Source organism: Pelobates fuscus, chromosome 4 (assembly GCF_036172605.1).
Source record: "Pelobates fuscus isolate aPelFus1 chromosome 4, aPelFus1.pri, whole genome shotgun sequence".
NCBI lineage: Eukaryota > Metazoa > Chordata > Amphibia > Anura > Pelobatidae > Pelobates > Pelobates fuscus.
The window spans coordinates 338,775,690-338,794,654 of NC_086320.1; the positions used below are offsets into that span (position 1 = coordinate 338,775,690).

Here is an 18,965-nt window from a genome sequence, read left to right on the forward strand (position 1 = left end):
AAAAAGCAGGTATTATACATTCAGTTCAATGTGGTTTTAATTTGATTGATAGTGCATACATTAAAACCCCAGAGACATTTTTATCGAAGATAGCTGAGCCAAATTAAAGTTCCATCACAAGTTAAACTACATAGAATGTCTCAAGGTAAATATACAAACAACACACAGAATTCTGATCTTAATAAAAAGGAAACAAACATAATTTGGCAGAATAAAATATGGTTTTATGTATTAACTGGGTAGATTTTAATAGGAAATAAGTAGCATAGAAAGCATGTATGTAGGACTTGGGATTCTAGATCTGTGTTCCCTATATGTGTTCATCTCTTTTCTCAGACACAATTTACAGAGAATTCTCTATTTATTTAAAAAGTGTACTTGTGAGACAGTGACCAGATTATAGATCCTAGGTGCTTGTCAGACAATGAACCTTTTAAAGATTCCAATCTCTTGTTAGACCACAATACATGACATGATGTAATATTCATTAAAAAAAAACCTCTCCTGGATTAAAGCCATGAAAAACATAGAATCAGACAATGATAAGAAATTCTGCCCTTTATCCTTACTGTGGATCTGGGGTTGGGTTCATTAGTAAATCTTAACTTGTGCAAGCCAAAGCTCAACGTTCCAGTTCTTTTGTTTGTTGAGAGAAAGGACAGCCTCGGAGGGAATAAATACATGGGAAAACAAGTGGAACATGCAAGGAAAGGTGGGTCAAGGTGGTGGATGTTATTATTGCTACACATAAAATTATCACTGGATTGTAATACTGTTTATGACTAGATTAGTGTAAAACAAAAGAAAGAAAAATAAAATTAAACTGAAAGTGTACGTTGCGGAGTAATTTCTCTCTGCAATTCAAAGTGTTAGATGTATGTTTTTTTAAGACAAATTGAAGACCGTTCTATTTGGTTGCTGTCTTTTTAAAATACAACCTGGGGCTTTTGCTATGTAAATATGAAAAGGACTAAAGTAGCTGAAGGTTTACCAAATAAAAGGACAATTGCAATGTTAATCACTAAACATAATTGATGCTTAAATGTTATGAAAACAGATACTGATTTGCCAAGCACAACGAATCATTAAAATTCTTTCTCACAGAGGCCATGGGATTACTCAAGCGAGTAAACACTATTTAAAATGTTCCACAGCTAGTTTACGTTGAAGTGGATAGGACAAAAGTAACACAGGTTGCATTACAACCATGTGTTTTTTTTTGTTACAGGCTGGTCTGAAAATGTTGGGGTAAAATAAATAAAATAAGCATTAAAGCAAATACAAAAAAAACAAAAAAAAACACCACCACCAAAACAAAAACAAAAAATAAATACATTTGCAAATAACATGGACCATGTAAATGTACTTATGATGTTGCAAGATATGAATAGTACATGACAGCATAAAAGGGTTATTACAACCACCATAACCACTTCAGCGACTTGAAGTGGTGATGGTGATAGGAGTCAGTATGTGCAGTGTTTCTACTAGAAACACTGCACAACATAGTAAGATATTTGTAATTGCGGGCTGGGACTGGTTGCACCCCAGCACACATGACTTGGCAACCTGGAACTCTGTTCCGGGCTGCCTAATGTCAATTCTGTGCATAAATTACATCTGATGTCATCACACACGGCATGCTGACAACAGATGTGAATATTCCTTCCCCGCTCACAGACAGAGCGCGGGGAAGCAAGCTTCTGTATTCACTGGTTTAAAAAAAAAACACAAACAAGAAAAAAAAAAAACTCGCCAGCCTTGAGTGCGTGTGCGCAGTGATGTCAGAGGGGGCAGAGCTGGAAGCTTTTCCCGGTGCTGGTTTCAAGGTAAGTAAAACTTTTTTTATTTCAGGTTTTGCTACACATTGAAAAGAGGGATATTCCCCACAGTGCATAGTAGGGCATATTACACTGGAAAGGTCCTCCCCTCTCAATAGGATTATAGTAATCCTTTAATCTAGCTCGGGTAGTTAGATGACTAACTTTCATAATATCTATGAAGGTGTATTCATTATTAGCTAACCCATTGCATACATGGAAAAAAAAAAGCAAGTTTTAGAAATATATCACTGTTAAGTGTGTCCTTCCAGACAGGATGGGTGGAAGTAGGTGAATTGAACTTTGAGAAGATCCTTAAATGCCACAACAACAGTGAGCTCAATGCAGGTTATTCAACTGTAATATTACACCTTAAAGACTGTCAGACAGTCAAAGAAAAATAAATAATAACCAAAACAGAAAGTTATTGCTTACTAATGCAAGGAGCCTAAATAACAAAATGGGGGAACTAGAGGCAATAGCATACACTAAACAAAATGACATAATAGGCATAACTAAAACATGGTGGGATGAGACACATGACTGGGCAGTTAACTTAAATGGGTACACGCTATTTAGGAAGGACAGAAAAAAAACAGGAAAGGTGGTGGGGTATTTTGTATGTCATGAGAAGGGAAATCAACTATGGTTGGAATATGTTATAAACCACCTAATGTTAATATTGACGAGGAACAACAGCTGTGTGAGCAAATTGAGAAAGCTGCAAATCTGGGTTACGTTAATTATTGGAGATTTTAGTTACCCGGACATTAATTGGGACGGATGGTCTAATAGCTCAGCAAAGTGGACCTGGCTCTAACAAACAACGATATTTTGACCAACATTCAAGTAGGTGAGTACTTGGGAAATAGTTATCACAATATACTATCCTTTGAAATAAACTAAAAAAACAAAAACAAAAAAATCCGTGCCTGCAAATTATAGACATGTGAGCTTAACTTCTGTGGCTGGAAAAGTATTTGAAAGGTTATTAAGGGATAATATTCAGGAATTCATTGAGTAGAACATGGTTATCAGCAAAAATCTGCATGGTTTTATGAAGCACAGGTCATGTCAAACTAACTTGATTGCATTCTACGAAGAAGTAAGTAGAAGTATAGATCAGGGTGTTGCAGTGGATGTGATCTATTTGGATTTTGCCAAGGCATTTGATACAGTTCCACACAATAGATCAGTGTTTAAACTCAAAGAAATCATTCTAGAAGAAAATTCTTGTTCTTGGAAAAATAGAGTACAAAGAGTTGTCATTAATGGTAAATTTTAAAGCTGGACAGAGGTAGCAAGTGGTGTCCCTCAGGGTTCTGTTTTGGGACCCCTTCTATTTAAAGGGACTCTCCAGGGAGGTGATTTTACTCACCTCATTCCAGCGCCGGGAGCCTCGTGAAAGCCGCACCCCCTATTTAGTCAAAATGACGAAATAGGCGGGCGCGAGCAGGGAGCAATCAGACGCTTCCATTTGGAAGCGTCATTGCTCCCTTGTGCGCATGCGCGGCTTCACCGCACATGCGCACATACTTCAGAGGGCGGCATTCATGCCGCCCTTTGAAGTGCTGAGCGCACTACCGCACATGCGCGAGGTGTGCGCGGCCACGAGCTGAGCTGAGTGACAGCTCAGCTCGCGGTCTTTGCCCGCCCCCCTCCTCCCTTTAACATGTTTATAAATGATCTTGGGAAAAAAGCATTGAAAGTCATGTTTCAGTGTTTGCAGATGACACAAAAATTCTGTAAAGTAATACAATGTGAGCAAGATATTACTTTGCTGCAGAGGGATTTAGATAGACTGGGCACTCAAATGGCAGATTAAATTTAATGTTGAAAAATGCAAAGTTATGCACTTTGGCGTAAAGAATGCACAAGCAACATATACCCTTAATGAAAGCAAATTAGGGATAACAACACACGAAAGGGACTTGGGAATTGTTATAGACAACAAACTATGCAACAATGTGCAATGTCAATGAGCAGTGGTTAATTCAAGTAAGGTATTGTCATGCATGAAAAGGGGCATTCATTCTCGGGATGAGAATATCATTTTGCCTCTTTATAAATCACTGGTAAGACCACATATTGAATATGCTGTGCAATTTTGGGCACCTGTTCTAAAGAAGGATATTATGACACTAGAAAAGGTGCAGAGGCGGGCTACAAAATTAATCAAAGGAATGGAACATATCAGCTATGAAGAAAGGTTAACAAATGTAAACATCTTTATGTAAACGTCGCCTGAGAGGGGATATGATAACATTATACAAATATGTCTGGGGCCAATACAAACCATTGTGTGGAAATGTATTCACAAACCGGACTTTACATAGGACACAAGGTCATGCGTTTAGACTGGAAGAAGATTTCATCTAAGGCAAAGAAAACAATAAGGATGTGGAATTCTCTGCCTGAAGAAGTGGTTTTATCAGAGTCCATACAGATGTTCAAATAGCTTCTTGATCCAAGGATAAATCTGACTGCCATTCTGGGGTCAAGAAGGATTTTTTCCCCTACTTTGTTGCAAAATTGGAAGTGCTTCAAATTGTTTTGTTTGCCTTCTTTTGGATCAACAGCAAAAAACAGATGTGAGGAAAGCTGAACTTGATGGACGCAAGTCTCTTTTCAGCTAAGTAACTATGTAACTATTTATGGTATAAACAATTATGTATTGTACTAATAACTACAATCTGGCAAGGAATTGTATATATCATAGCTAAATCATAATTTAATTTCTGGAAAAGTTACAGCAAGCATTTCATATGTTTTTGAAAATAAATCTTTATTTATACTTATAACACATTAAAAATACCAATTGATAAAGCCGAGAGGAATCGGCGAAACGCGTTTTGGACTGATACCAGTGTTATGTATGTATTTTAAGATTTTAACAATTTGTAGAATAAAAGTTTTAATGTTTAACATACACCTGGTACATCTTCTATCCTGCTAAAGAGGGAAGGAGTCATCCCATTAAAAGGACTCACAGGCTATTACACTCAGAGCCAGGTTACAGGCTCTGATCCAGGTGAGAAGCAATCTTCACCTTTATTTGATTTTATACACAATTATCATAAGGATTTCAACACCAGGGCGAGTTTTCCCTGTTTTCTCTTTGCTTTTTTTGAGGAGCATACTGCATTCAAAGTAAAGAATACCCGAATATCTTACATACCCCTAAAGAAAACAGCTGGGGAGTAAGTGACTATTATTAAGCGCTACGCACGGGCACTGTTGCATATTGTTTATGTATATAGTGCACCTGTTTGATTATGTTTCAATAGGATTGGAGGGTTCCTATTTGTGTGTGTGAGCTGCTACACTTTTGGAAATTGTTTTAAGCGCCTATTTAGCACAGATCACTTTGTGAATTTGTTTAAAAATAATATATTGCATTATTAAACAAAAGTAGGTTTCCACAGCTGACTATTCAGGAAACACCCTGTTATATCACATGCAAAAGCTAAACAAACCGGAAGAAAGCCATTCAGAAAAGAATAGTTACGTTTAGAATGTCAGCTGAACTAGCCTTCTTTTTGTTTAACTTATAATATTTATAAACCAAAAAGGATCTGTTATGTACTTTTAGCCTACTCATAGCTAATCAAGGCTTTTTATTTCCACTCTCTACTAGTCATGATGCAAGTGAAAATTCACCCCTGGTGGTGGTAGGTAGAATTCATGCCTGATGAATATGCCATGGACTGTCCAAGGTTTGCAGTGGCAAGTAACATAGATTTTGAAATGTTAAGCCTGAAAATGTTGGTTATTGGTTCAGCTACCATTTTTTAAAATACATTTTTGAAATTATTATTGTTTAATTTATTTTAAAATAAATGTTAGGCGGCACAAAGCAAAGGATGTAAATAACTTAACTGCATTGGTTTACACAGGTCGCATACATGCTTTGACTCTGCTACAGAAAAAAACAGAGCGTTTATTTGCTTGTATGGATTTTATGATGCGCCCGAGAGGCATCACGGGGCTGCAAAGTAGAAGACGGAAGTGCAGGAGAGGGAAGGTTTTTCTCTTTTTCTTACCCCAGCTCTGCATTAGGTTGTTCTGTGGTGAGGGAATGAGGACCTGTCACTGCTCTTAATGGATTTATGTCATACTGTATTTTATATTCTCAAGCTGGACTGGAAAATATGGGCTGCTTCCTAAACCAAAGTAATTCATGTATTTTATACATTATGAGTGTGGTAGCCACAATTTGCATGGCAGTGGTGGTACCTGCTTGGTAATTACAATCTCATTATGATAATTACTACCCTGAAACATTGGGAAAATATTATTCCACAGTCTTAACTAAGAACAAAAGAGAAGCAGATATATTACACAACAACGTCAAAGAGACACCAACACAATTATAAAAACATACAAAAACAAAATTTTTTTGCGTGGTTAGCATTTAAGGCTCTATGAGGAAATAATTCAGTTGTCCAAATTTTCTGTTCTAACTTTCAGGTTTTTTGTTTTTACTAAAGCGAGAACTCAAAGTGAATTTCATATTTAAGGGGAAAAAAGCCAAACTAGAACAATTCTCTAAGTCAGCTATGCTTTCAGTTTGGTTGCCTTGGCCTTAAATGTGAAATACACTTTGAAATCACTTTGAATTTTCACTTTAGATAACAACCCTGTTAAAAAGTCTGTTATGCAAAACCAATTTTTTCTTTTCATATATTAGACAAATTTGGTTATTTTAGCCATATTTGCACTTGCATTTGGCTTCCATTTCTTAAACATAGTCTGCTAATCAAATACATAAGGGGAGGTTTAAGAACTATAACAACTACACGCCAATGAAATGGTTACAGGACTATTACTCTGTATTTGCCACCCCGTGAATTCCATGAAAAAATGGGGTCTCTCAAATACCTGCAGCCTTGCCCTCACTTGCTGTATAGTTAATGTGGAAGTTCCACTTTCACATTGGCAATATCAATTTCTTCCTTATTTGTACAGTAATGATAGGCTGACATAGTGAAACGTTCACATTAGTAACATGGCGAGTGGCTGTGCCATGGAGGCGTTTGATCAAACAGCTTGAAACCAGTTTTACCCAACACCCAGGAATGGTGATTTCCGCCAACTAGCAAAATAACAACATTAACGGTTGTGGTGTTTAGATTGCTCATAGAAGAAAAACTGCTGCCCTATTCCCTTCATTCATTTGATCCAATTCCTCTAAAAAATATTATATATATATATATATATATATATATATATATATATATATATATATATATATGTATAAAAATCCAGAGTTCTGTCACTCTTCCCATATAACTTCAAGCCAAAATCAGAAAACTAACCAGGGTGCGTTCTCAGTGCACAGATATAAAACCAGAAAAAATTAGAGCACTCACAGGATTTGAAACAAATATTATATTAAACCATAAGCAAAAAAATGAATCAACGTTTCGACCGTCAAGTGGTCTTTATCAAGATGGAAGCGTTTGAATTTATTTACAATTTAGTGGATAACGAATAAAGCAAACCTCACTTAGGTTTGTGATTAATATGATAAGTGAGTGCGCTGGAACATGTGTGTGTATTTTATATATATATATATATATATATATATATATATATATATATATATATATATATATATTATATATTATATATTATATATATATATATATATAGATACACAAACACACACACCACTATGGGAGCAATGGTGGCTTTATGAACTAGCTGCACAGAAGTTAAATTTTCTTCATCGGATTTCCTTGAGTTATTTCTGATTGTAAGTTTTGATTTTTTTATACTGCAGTTTCTTTGTTCCTCTTTTTTACATAGATTTGCTCTAATTAAGTATTTAGTGATCTAATCATTTAGAAGGACATACTATTTCAGTAACTTTAAAGGCAATTTATAGCTAATGCCTACTTAGAGCAACATGTTGCATGAGATGTTCAAGGCCCCTTGCGAGGAGTGTTGGTGAGATAAAAATAGACAGGCATCCTAACAATGTTACCATTAAAAACATTGTTTGAGAAAATTAATATGGTGCATTTAATTTTAAAAAAGAAACCAATTTCTAATTTTCACAAATGTAAGTTTGACAATGCATATCAATTGCAAGATTAAAATCTCAAGATCCTTGATGCTCTGTAAACAGGCCATAACAGATCACCAATCTTAGTGGTTTTAAGTCTTCCAAATAGTTTCTTTGAATGTTGGATTAGGGAATTCAAATCATCCACTAACTGGCGAGTTTCTGGGAGATAACAGCAAATGTGCAAAATGGGAGCGGATGTATGAAAACTTTGTAAAAACATGTATCAGCCAATAACTGCGGAGAAGCTCCCTCAACATGTTTCAGGAAATCCCTACACAGCAAATACCAAGCATATATGGCTACAGTCCGCATAATACACCCCCAGGGCAACAGAAAAATAAAAAATCTTAGCATAGTATCCATGTCCCTATTAAACACTGATGGAAGTAATATTTATTTATCGATGTAGGTATTTTTGATTTACAATACTCTATGTGACCAGGGGACTTCCTGACCACTATACATTAAGAGAGTGGCACTATGTAATTACTGTAATGTACAATATTAAATATTATAGGTCAGTGACTGGGGATGCCTAGGGCCTATCATTAATGTTATCACTCCCTACAACCCCAAAGGATCAGAGGACGAAAGGATGAAGCAGGGATATAAGTCCATAGTTTGTACAATAAGCCCCATCACTAAACATTTACAGAAACAGGTTCTTTTACGGATACATTCAATGTTCCACTGATAGCAGCGTTAAAGAGCATCTCCTGCTTCTTGGTCAATGATTAGAAATGGATTCCTTTAACTCCTATTTACATCAAACAATTCTACCTGTACTAAAATGGATACACGTAAACAAATAAACATTTGTAATTTGCGTACCTGGTTGCTAGTATCATTGATGACCTCTAACAGTTTTTCTACAGCTCCTTGGAGTCGAGTGACAATATTAAGCATGCAACCTTCATCTTCAGGATTTATATCTATTCCCACAAATTCTTCTCCTGTGAGTTGCTGGGATAATTCAGAGACCTCCTCTCCCGACCAGATGGGTGTAATCTTCTCTTCAGCAAAGTCACTCACAGAACCTATTTAAAAAAATAATATAAGATGTATTTTTAATGTGAGAATGTGAAACCAGCACTTACAACGGCTAGTGGACGTGTAGTATAGTGTAGTGTAGCGGTAGTATAGGTACTGCAACAGGACAGTAATGGGTTGAAGAATATATAGATAGCATTGAGCACTGGTTTGGCAGGGGCCCAAACAATTTATATAGCATAATTGTAAAAATCAGATAAGTGTCCATTCTACACTTTTTTGGTTTTCAAGAAGGCTTTGTTAATTTGCTAGAAAATTCTATTTATTTGAAGTGTGTCTCTGCACTTTGCCCACATATCTGATTAACACACAGTTAAACACATACAAACATTTGTTCTAGTTCAGGGATTTCAAACATTATAAGATATGATTGATACAGCTTCATACAAATCTAAATCATTCTACAAGAACTTCAGTGTGTCAGATTGAATTCTTTTTTGCAAAAACTTTCCAATTTGCTCTCAAAAATGTTCACAAACATGTAAATAATAAAATCAGGAATGCTAACAAAAGGTATATGATTAACAGAGTTCCAACACAAATAACAATCCAAAGCACTTTTCGAGCCATGTACTATTTAGGTTAATAAACAATTTACCATAATGATTTTATCCCCAAATGATTTCACTGATTAAAAAAAATTACTCAAAATGCTCCAAATGGAAAAACTTGGCTATAACATAGAAACATACAACACAGGCCTCTATTTAAATGTTTTATATCAACTTTTACAGGTTTCTTTTTTTTTTCTTTAAAATATTAAAATTTCAAAAATATATCATATTTACAAAAATATATCAATATATACAAAATATTTTTTTCAATATATTACATCATTTTAAAAGGTTATCCAAAAAAATTAAATCAAGACCATAAACAAAATAACTATTTAATAATATCTTAAATATCAAAGGATGGCTTGTCCCATATCTGGGACATGACTTCAGCTGATTTTTAATCAAGTTAAATTCTTTATTAAGGGGGGGGGGGGGGGGGGGACTTTTTATTAATGCGATTTTTCTGTTGCATTTAATAGTCAGTCTGGCTGTGTATTATTCTAAATATGGTTGATAGGGAAATAAGGTTAGCCAAAGCAGCTATATGTTGTGCAAATATTCTTCAATACAACCACATGCTGACAGTGTGGGGTTTTACTGACACCTAGAGGCAGGTTTGCATGAGAAGTCAATACGTCCACGTGGCTGCAATACACATTTAGAAGCAAAGCAAGGTATAACGTATTTGTGTAAAACCTCACTCATTCATTCTATGTGCCACGAGTTGTATTTAAGTAGGTTTTCTCTTGTGGTTATCATATATTATCTTATGTATACTACATAACCTTTAATAGAGATGTAAAATTTCCATTCCCATTATAGCTATTAGCCATTATAATAATACGAATCAATTAAAAATCCCCCTTAGTACTAAAATGTATATGTAGGTGGCAGAGGTTTGCATTAATACCCAATCTAATTTTAGAAATGTTTCTCAACATTTGAAAAGACTGCAAAGAAAATAAATGAATATAGTATTGTGGTTTTTAAAATAACACTTCAAGAACCATCACCACTACAGCATTCTACTGTACTGGTTATGGTGCCAGGAGAGCCCTGGAGCTGTCCCAACATATTTAAAAAGTTTTAAAGGGACACTATAGTCACCAGAAGCACTACAGCTTAATGCAGCCTGACCATAGGCTGTCCAATGTAAACACAGCCTTTTCAAGAAAAGGCTGTGTTTACGTAGCTGCCTAGTAACACCTCTAGTGCCAGTCACTCAGTCGGCCACTAGAGATGTTTCCTATGGGGACCGCGTGCTAAATGTTCCCCATAGAGATGCATTGTTTCAATGCATCACTATGAGGAGCTGCTGACTAGCGCAGCACAGCATTTTGCCACGCATGCGCAATAGCCTCCCAATGTTTTCCTTTGGAAAGCATTTGATTGGCTGAGATCATCAAGATTGACACTAAAGTATTCCATGTGTTCCTGACACTAAAGCCTGAGATCAGAGGGACTCTATTGTCAGGAAAACATGGAATACTTTAGTGTCAGGAATATATGTTTGTAATCCTGAAACTATAGTGTTCCTTTAATGCCGTTTACATCTCACTTGTAGTTCACCTATCAGCTTTTCAGTTGACATTTTAGTTTGCCATTAACAGAAGGAAAAATCCACGTAAAGCAACTAGGATTTACATTAATCCATTAATGCTCTGTGTTATGAAAAGCAGTTAATCTGTTAATACTAAAAAAAACTAAATAATCTATTAACCACAACTGTTGCTAAATATTTAATACAATACATGACACTACTTGTTCACAAAACACAACATGTTGGTTCTTGTAATAATTGCATTCCACAAATTCTGATCCCTCTTAACTTTAGCTAGAGCTGAAGATGGAGGTATGATGCACAGTTGATACTAACCTTGAAAAACTTCACTTTCTCACATAGGAATAGGAGATTTAAAGAACTATAATGTTAGTCTTTGTCAGTGACAACGCTTACTTATAATTTCCAAGTTTACGTTAGCATTGTAACAGCCAGGTTTAATCCCTACAGTACCATGACGACAAGCAACGCCATTACCCTACATTGACTATATCTTGGCAATAGATCTTAAACCGTCTCGGTCACCTTCTGGGGTCTTTACATGTTTTGTAAAGGTCCCTGATGGTGCCTTGCATGCTTGCAGTGAGGTGGCCGTGGGGTGCAGGGAAAGGTGTGTTTTACTTACCTGAGCCTGTCCCTTGAGGCTGCTGCCATCTTCTTCCATGGCATCCTCTTCAGATCCTGGAGCTTCACCTGCCAGGACATCATGCATGCTTGAGAGTATAATACGGATGTCTATAGAGGATCCCACGTGACCATCCATAGACAAAGCCTTTTATCCCAACAGCCATCACTAGTGACTGCTGGGGGCTCGACAAACCTGACGACATGATAGATGTATCTCCACCTTTTTGTCATGCAGAAGGAAATTTAGAAGACAAAGTAGTTCCTTTTCAGTCTCTTTGAGCATTTCATAAAGATTTTATCAGTATCAAAGATTCATTTATTTATTGGGAGGTGTGGGTGGCGGGTAAGAGAGCTGCTTTAACCCCTTAAGGACCAAACTTCTGGAATAAAAGGGAATCATGACATGTCACACATGTCATGTGTCCTTAAGGGGTTAAAGGACATTGGTCATCAAAGTATATAACACTCAATGAACTTTAACAATATTTTATTCAATAATGTATAGCAATTATAGTGAAAATTACACTTTTTTCTTTTTTTTACCTGAACGAACAGCCATTTTGGGTCAGACTATACTGTTATCTGACCAACTGCCTCTCAACTGAATTTGCCTGCTGCTGTGGTTTCAGAGCAGCAGGCAAGTTGGTTGAGCAGTAATTGGTCAGATAACAGAGTCTGACAATAATTTTTTTTTAAATCAATCAATCTCTCTCTCTCTCTCTCTCTCTCTATATATATATATATATATATATATATATATATATATATATATACAGGGAGTGCAGAATTATTAGGCAAGTTGTATTTTTGAGGATTCATTTTATTATTGAACAACAACCATGTTCTCAATGAACCCAAACAACTCATTAATATCAAAGCTGAATATTTTTGGAAGTAGTTTTTAGTTTGTTTTTAGTTTTAGCTATTTTAGGGGGATATCTGTGTGTGCAGGTGACTATTACTGTGCATAATTATTAGGCAACTTAACAAAAAACAAATATATACCCATTTCAATTATTTATTTTTACCAGTGAAACCAATATAACATCTCAACATTCACAAATATACATTTCTGACATTCAAAAACAAAACAAAAACAAATCAGTGACCAATATAGCCACCTTTCTTTGCAAGGACACTCAAAAGCCTGCCATCCATGGATTCTGTCAGTGTTTTGATCTGTTCACCATCAACATTGCGTGCAGAAGCAACCACAGCCTCCCAGACACTGTTCAGAGAGGTGTACTGTTTTCCCTCCTTGTAAATCTCACATTTGATGATGGACCACAGGTTCTCAATGGGGTTCAGATCAGGTGAACAAGGAGGCCATGTCATTAGATTTTCTTCTTTTATACCCTTTCTTGCCAGCCACGCTGTGGAGTACTTGGACGCGTGTGATGGAGCATTGTCCTGCATGAAAATCATGTTTTTCTTGAAGGATGCAGACTTCTTCCTGTACCACTGCTTGAAGAAGGTGTCTTCCAGAAACTGGCAGTAGGACTGGGAGTTGAGCTTGACTCCATCCTCAACCCGAAAAGGCCCCACAAGCTCATCTATCATCTTTGATGATACCAGCCCAAACCAGTACTCCACCTCCACCTTGCTGGCGTCTGGAGCTCTCTGCTCTTTACCAATCCAGCCACGGGCCCATCCATCTGGCCCATCAAGACTCACTCTCATTTCATCAGTCCATAAAACCTTAGAAAAATCAGTCTTGAGATATTTCTTGGCCCAGTTTTGACGTTTCAGCTTGTGTGTCTTGTTCAGTGGTGGTCGTCTTTCAGCCTCTTACCTTGGCCATGTCTCTGAGTATTGCACACCTTGTGCTTTTGGTCACTCCAGTGATGTTGCAGCTCTGAAATATGGGCAAACTGGTGGCAAGTGGCATCTTGGCAGCTGCACGCTTGACTTTTCTCAGTTCATGGGCAGTTATTTTGCGCCTTGGTTTTTCCACACGCTTCTTGCGACCCTGTTGACTATTTTGAATGAAACGCTTGATTGTTCGATGATCACGCTTCAGAAGCTTTGCAATTTTAAGAGTGCTGCATCCCTCTGCAAGATATCTCACTATTTTTGACTTTTCTGAGCCTGTCAAGTCCTTCTTTTGACCCATTTTGCCAAAGGAAAGGAAGTTGCCTAATAATTATGCACACCTGCTATAGGGTGTTGATGTCATTAGACCACACCCCTTCTCATTACAGAGATGCACATCACCTAATATGCTTAATTGGTAGTAGGCTTTCGAGCTTATACAGCTTGGAGTAAGACAACATGCATAAAGAGGATGATGTGGTCAAAATACTCATTTGCCTAATAATTCTGCACTCCCTGTATATATACACACACACACACACGTATATATATATAAAAATATAAAATATATAAAAAAAATATACGTTTCATTAACACTTGTAACACTTTACGGACATTAGGATGTATCAGTACGTCCTAACTATAATGGGCTTTAATGCCGGACACGTCCTGCAGCTTTGGTGTGAGCAGAGTTAAATCCCTGCTCACACCAGAGAGTCCCAGGTATCAATGGATACCTGGGGCTTCCCTTTTTTCAGCTGGGGCTATTTTAATGGCTCCAGAGTATTTGATGAGATGCATGAAATGTCAGCAGGGTAGTAAGGTTGGCTTATAGGGACTGGCAGGGAATGGGTAAACAGTTGGTAGTGAGCTTGGATGACTTGGAATGACAGAGAAGGGGTTAACAGTGGGAAAGGAGGTTGGCTGACTTGGGCTGGAAGAGAATGTATTACTTGCATTACAGGGAGAGGAGCACATATGGGCTGTAGCCTTGTCTCTGCAGTGGAGTCTGTGCTGTGAGCATTCCTTACACTAGATAAGACATGCCTCTATTGTCATTGGCTGAAAAAGGTACATTTCTTACAGAGACTGAGAATCAGGAACATGTTGACATTTGAGAGGGGGTGGCTAAGGAGGCTGGGTTACACTGCTGAAAAACGCAAACAATTTACAGCACTGTAGGAAAACTACACAGAATTGAAAGAAAAAAAACAAAAAACTAACCAAAGGTATTTAAATGTATTCGCTTTAATTTAAGCTTAACTTGATTAGTTGCCTGTAGTGTCCCTTTAATGCAGGATTGTTATAGCGTGTTATTTAAGAAAAGGTAATTTGTCAGCCCTAGACGAATGTGCATCACTGGCATCGAAACGCGCGTCGTGCAAAAAGTTAGCTTTCACTCTTTTTTGTTAAGCAGGTTATGTAGTTTGGCACTTTGATTTTACAGATATGGGGTTTTCGGTGGAAGCCTTGGGGGCATCATATAAATAGCCAGACCTTAGTACTAATTGCCTGAAGTAGATCAGATTATGACACTGAATACCAGTGCAACTTTGGAACAGGATTAGTGTTCATTAATGATATATTAACCCTCTAAATCATTCCACTTTGTTATTTTACTGCTATAGTTATTTATATCTGGATATTACCAGAGCTGTCTCCTAAATTTAGTTTAATTGATTTAATTTGATCTTTGATACTTATTGGCCTTAAGTGTGACCCACAATAAGGCCCTGGTAAATTGCTCATTTTCTGAAATAACACAATATGTGGCAATACCTGCTTTGAATTTATAAATGTTTCCCTAAAAGACTATTTAGGAATTTAGCGGGACACAGCTGCAATTGTCTGGAACTCCCGCTATGAGCATCAGCTCCTGGTCAAGTCCCATCCTCATTTTCCTCTACTTCTACCCTGTATAGAAGAGCTCTAATTGGAGGGAAGGTACAATGGACACTGAGGAACAATCCCTCCCTGAAAGCCAGGGGGAGCTCTCTTTTGTCACTGAACCAGAACGCATTGAACTTATGGAACTAATTTCTGCCAGGATTCAACAAACAGCTGGTCAGAACTTTAACTTGGTGGCATTTCCCCAATTCCTTAGGGTTGATTGGCTAATGTTTGGGGGGGGGGGGTTCTATCTAAGGCTCTCTGTACCTGGGAGATTATTCATTAAGCAAGAAGTGACTCAATTATCTCCCAGACACAGAGACGCCAGGGAGGGACTACCTATGTGCACAATGGAGACCCTCTGCTGTCCCATTAAACTTTGTCATTGTCCTCCCAGCATTCAGCCTAGTATATTTTATATTTTCCCTTTATATTTTAGTTTCAGAATATAGCAATAAAGATTTTTTTCTTTTTCATTCCTGATCTCTTTTGAGGGACTTGCTTTGTCTTATATGCCTTATGGTATATTGGACTTATATTGTGTTGTTAATGATATGCATTTATGTGGTAATTTTAACGGTCAAACTGCTACAATGCCCAAAACTCAGAATAAGCCCATCTAATTAATATATTCAAATTCTAACAGGAAACGCTGTAATAGTAAGGTCTCTTATATAGCACTGTACCATCACAAGATAGTGCCAAAGGCATACATTTTAGGTATTGTTTTATTCAGAAGAGTTTACTGAGCATAAATTGTGGGGAAGGGGTTGATCTAAGTGAAACATATCAGTTTAAAAAAACAAACAAAAAAAACCCAGTTACAATGTAATGTGTATGTGAAAACACAAAATAGTTTTTTTTTGTTTACCAGAAACTAGTGGAAAAAAAACAATGCAATATGTAAAGACACAATATACACCATATGAGATACCCTGGAGTGTCTACTTTCACCAATGGTAGGCTATAATGCCCCCAAATTAGACATACGCCCATCAAATCCATCTCTCAAAATTCTAACCGTAAACACTGAAATGGTATCTGGAGCTGCAGCTTTACTGAACAGTGTAAAAGCATTCATTGGTGGTATCATTGTACACAATATGGAGTTTTGTACAGTAGTAACACACATCAGGTTTACAAAACACTCATTAAAAAAAAAACTTGCTACATGTCTGTATGTTAAAAATGAGAAAAAAAAAGTACTACAATATTTAGGAGAGATTGGCAGTTAAATGGCAATAGCAGTCAATATATCCTTAGGTAAATAGCAGGGGATTTCTACTTTATATTAATATATACGTTGAGTGGTAATTTCTCATTGTAATGCTTCCTGATTGAAATCTAGTCAGACAAATGTAAGAAATTGAGTGTTACATTGAGAAAACGTTTTGTGCTGGGAAACAACTTGTTATGCTGAGGAAAAAAAAAAAGTTTATCTCAACAAGTCAGAAAATATTAAAAATACATGGCCTCTCTGGGCAACTTGTTACGTTACAAAAACAAGTTTATTATGTTCCGAAAACAAATTCATATCAACAAATAAGAATATGTTACAAATGCATGGTCTATCTGTAGCTGCAGAAGATATCATTCATACAGATATTAATTTTGATATATTCAATTATGGGCACCATTGTAATGTGTGATATATATAAGATACACCGATTAAATATTCACAATACTAACTTAGCTTAGATTTAGGAGGAATAAGTAACACTGATCAGATTAAATGTGTTAACACAACAGCACAAAGGAGAAAAACAAATGTAATACATCAATCACAAGTAACATTTTCTAATCACGTGCTTGTGTGAAATAACACAAATAGATGGAATGTAAAAACTGTGTAACACCCTATAGTTCTCTAACAGTGCGTATCTGAACTGTTTAGTTTAAGTAGGAAGGAACATTATGTTTATGACGGACACTTTGCTGACAGAAGAAAGACACACTACTGTGTACCTTTGGAGGTAAAGGTTTGGAAAAAAAAACACTTCTTCCTATGTAATGTTTACCTGGACCTCTATCCCTTCTTGGTACATCACCATTTTTTGCAAAACAGGTGCCATTTGTAACCTGCTAATCTATTTGCACAGGTTAAACTTTGTGACCGAGTTTATATAGTTTAGTTGTCATACAAATACAGTTTTTGCCCTCCATATAAAATATATAGAGGCCATATATAAGAAACAGTGTGCTGTGTCACAGTGACAGAGGGACTGAGCTTAGGTTAAAGTAAAGGTCAGTCCTGTAACAACTTTATTTTGCTGACGCACTTTAGGGGTTATATGCATGTCCTCCTCAGCTTATATTATAAAAAGAACTAATTTCAAGGTGCGTTGGTACTTTTAGAACAGACCTTAGCAAGACCTCCCTGCTATCAAGCAAACCGCCTCAGAGAGGAAACGAGTGCTTCAAAGAAAAGGATCAGATTGGTGGAGAACAAAGATTGGTGGGTATGCACCATAGATCCTAAGCACTTCTCTAGACGCATTGAACTGGACAGATATTAGCAATATTTCTCGCCTAGAAAGGAGCAGGCTGGAGACCGAGACAGTCAAGGCTCAGAATTTGAATTTTTTTTTAAATGGTGAGGGAGGCTACATCTAAAATAAAAAAGGAATACTCCAACATTAACAAAATACATATATATTTATTTTTACTGTTGGGAGTGCTCTTTAAGTAAGCGTAAACCAAATAGTTTGTATACTAAGGTTAATGAACGATTCAACTCAGTATTAAAAAGCAGTATTAAAAAGGAAAGGTGAACTAACGACCTCACAATATTCTATTCTACAAATCGTGTGTGGGTGTGTGTGGGGGGATGTGCTGGCAAGGGGTGTGTAGAAGGCGCCCTGTGTGCAAGTTTAAGATCCCCTTGTACTATTGAGAACACAATTATATTCCTTTCAGCTCATAAGAGTGATGTGTCCCAGAGAGATAACCTGGGACTGCATACATATATTTTGAGAATGTTTTTTTTTTTGTTTTGTTTTTTATGACGGCATGACGTAGGACGTCAACCGGAAGTAATAAGTTGCGTGAGCGTGGATGTGGCGTGTAGGGAGAGTAAATCAGAGGAGCAGCAGCGTTTTCAATGTGAGGTGTCCGACAACAATTTCATAACCTCGAGAGGTATCGATTGACGAACGTTGCTTTTTGCAACACCAAACCTAAGGTATGCCTGTGGCACGATCGGAGACTAAATCAGAGGAACATCGGCGTTTAATGTGAGGCATCTGTCAACAATCTTCATAATGCCGTCAGGTACCGATCAATGAAGGTTGCCTTGCAACACCAAACCTAAGGTATGAGTTGATATTCGTATTTGAGTCTCTGTTGAAGTAAAAGGTCTCTAAAAATGGATTAAGGTAAGACCTTATTGGATCTAAAGAGAAGGTTGTCTTTATAAATTCTGAAACAAAACGGAATAAAAATAAGTACTGAGTAGTTTATAATTTATATTGTATCAGAGATACTCTTTATAATATAATTACAGTTGTATAAGGAAGAAAAGAGAAGACACGAAAGATATAAGAGAAGGTGGACTAATAAAAGACTAACTAGACGAA

General features: G+C 36.8%; 1 protein-coding gene across 1 annotated transcript in view; it reads right to left on the minus strand.

Moving 5' to 3' along the window:
* Window positions 1-18,965, minus strand: part of AKAP9 (A-kinase anchoring protein 9) — a 227,508-nt gene that overhangs the window by 94,656 nt on the left and 113,887 nt on the right. Inside the window, exon 22 of the mRNA XM_063452457.1 lies at window positions 8,725-8,930. Coding sequence (XP_063308527.1) covers window positions 8,725-8,930 — 206 coding nt within the window. The remainder of the gene's footprint in view (window positions 1-8,724; window positions 8,931-18,965) is intronic.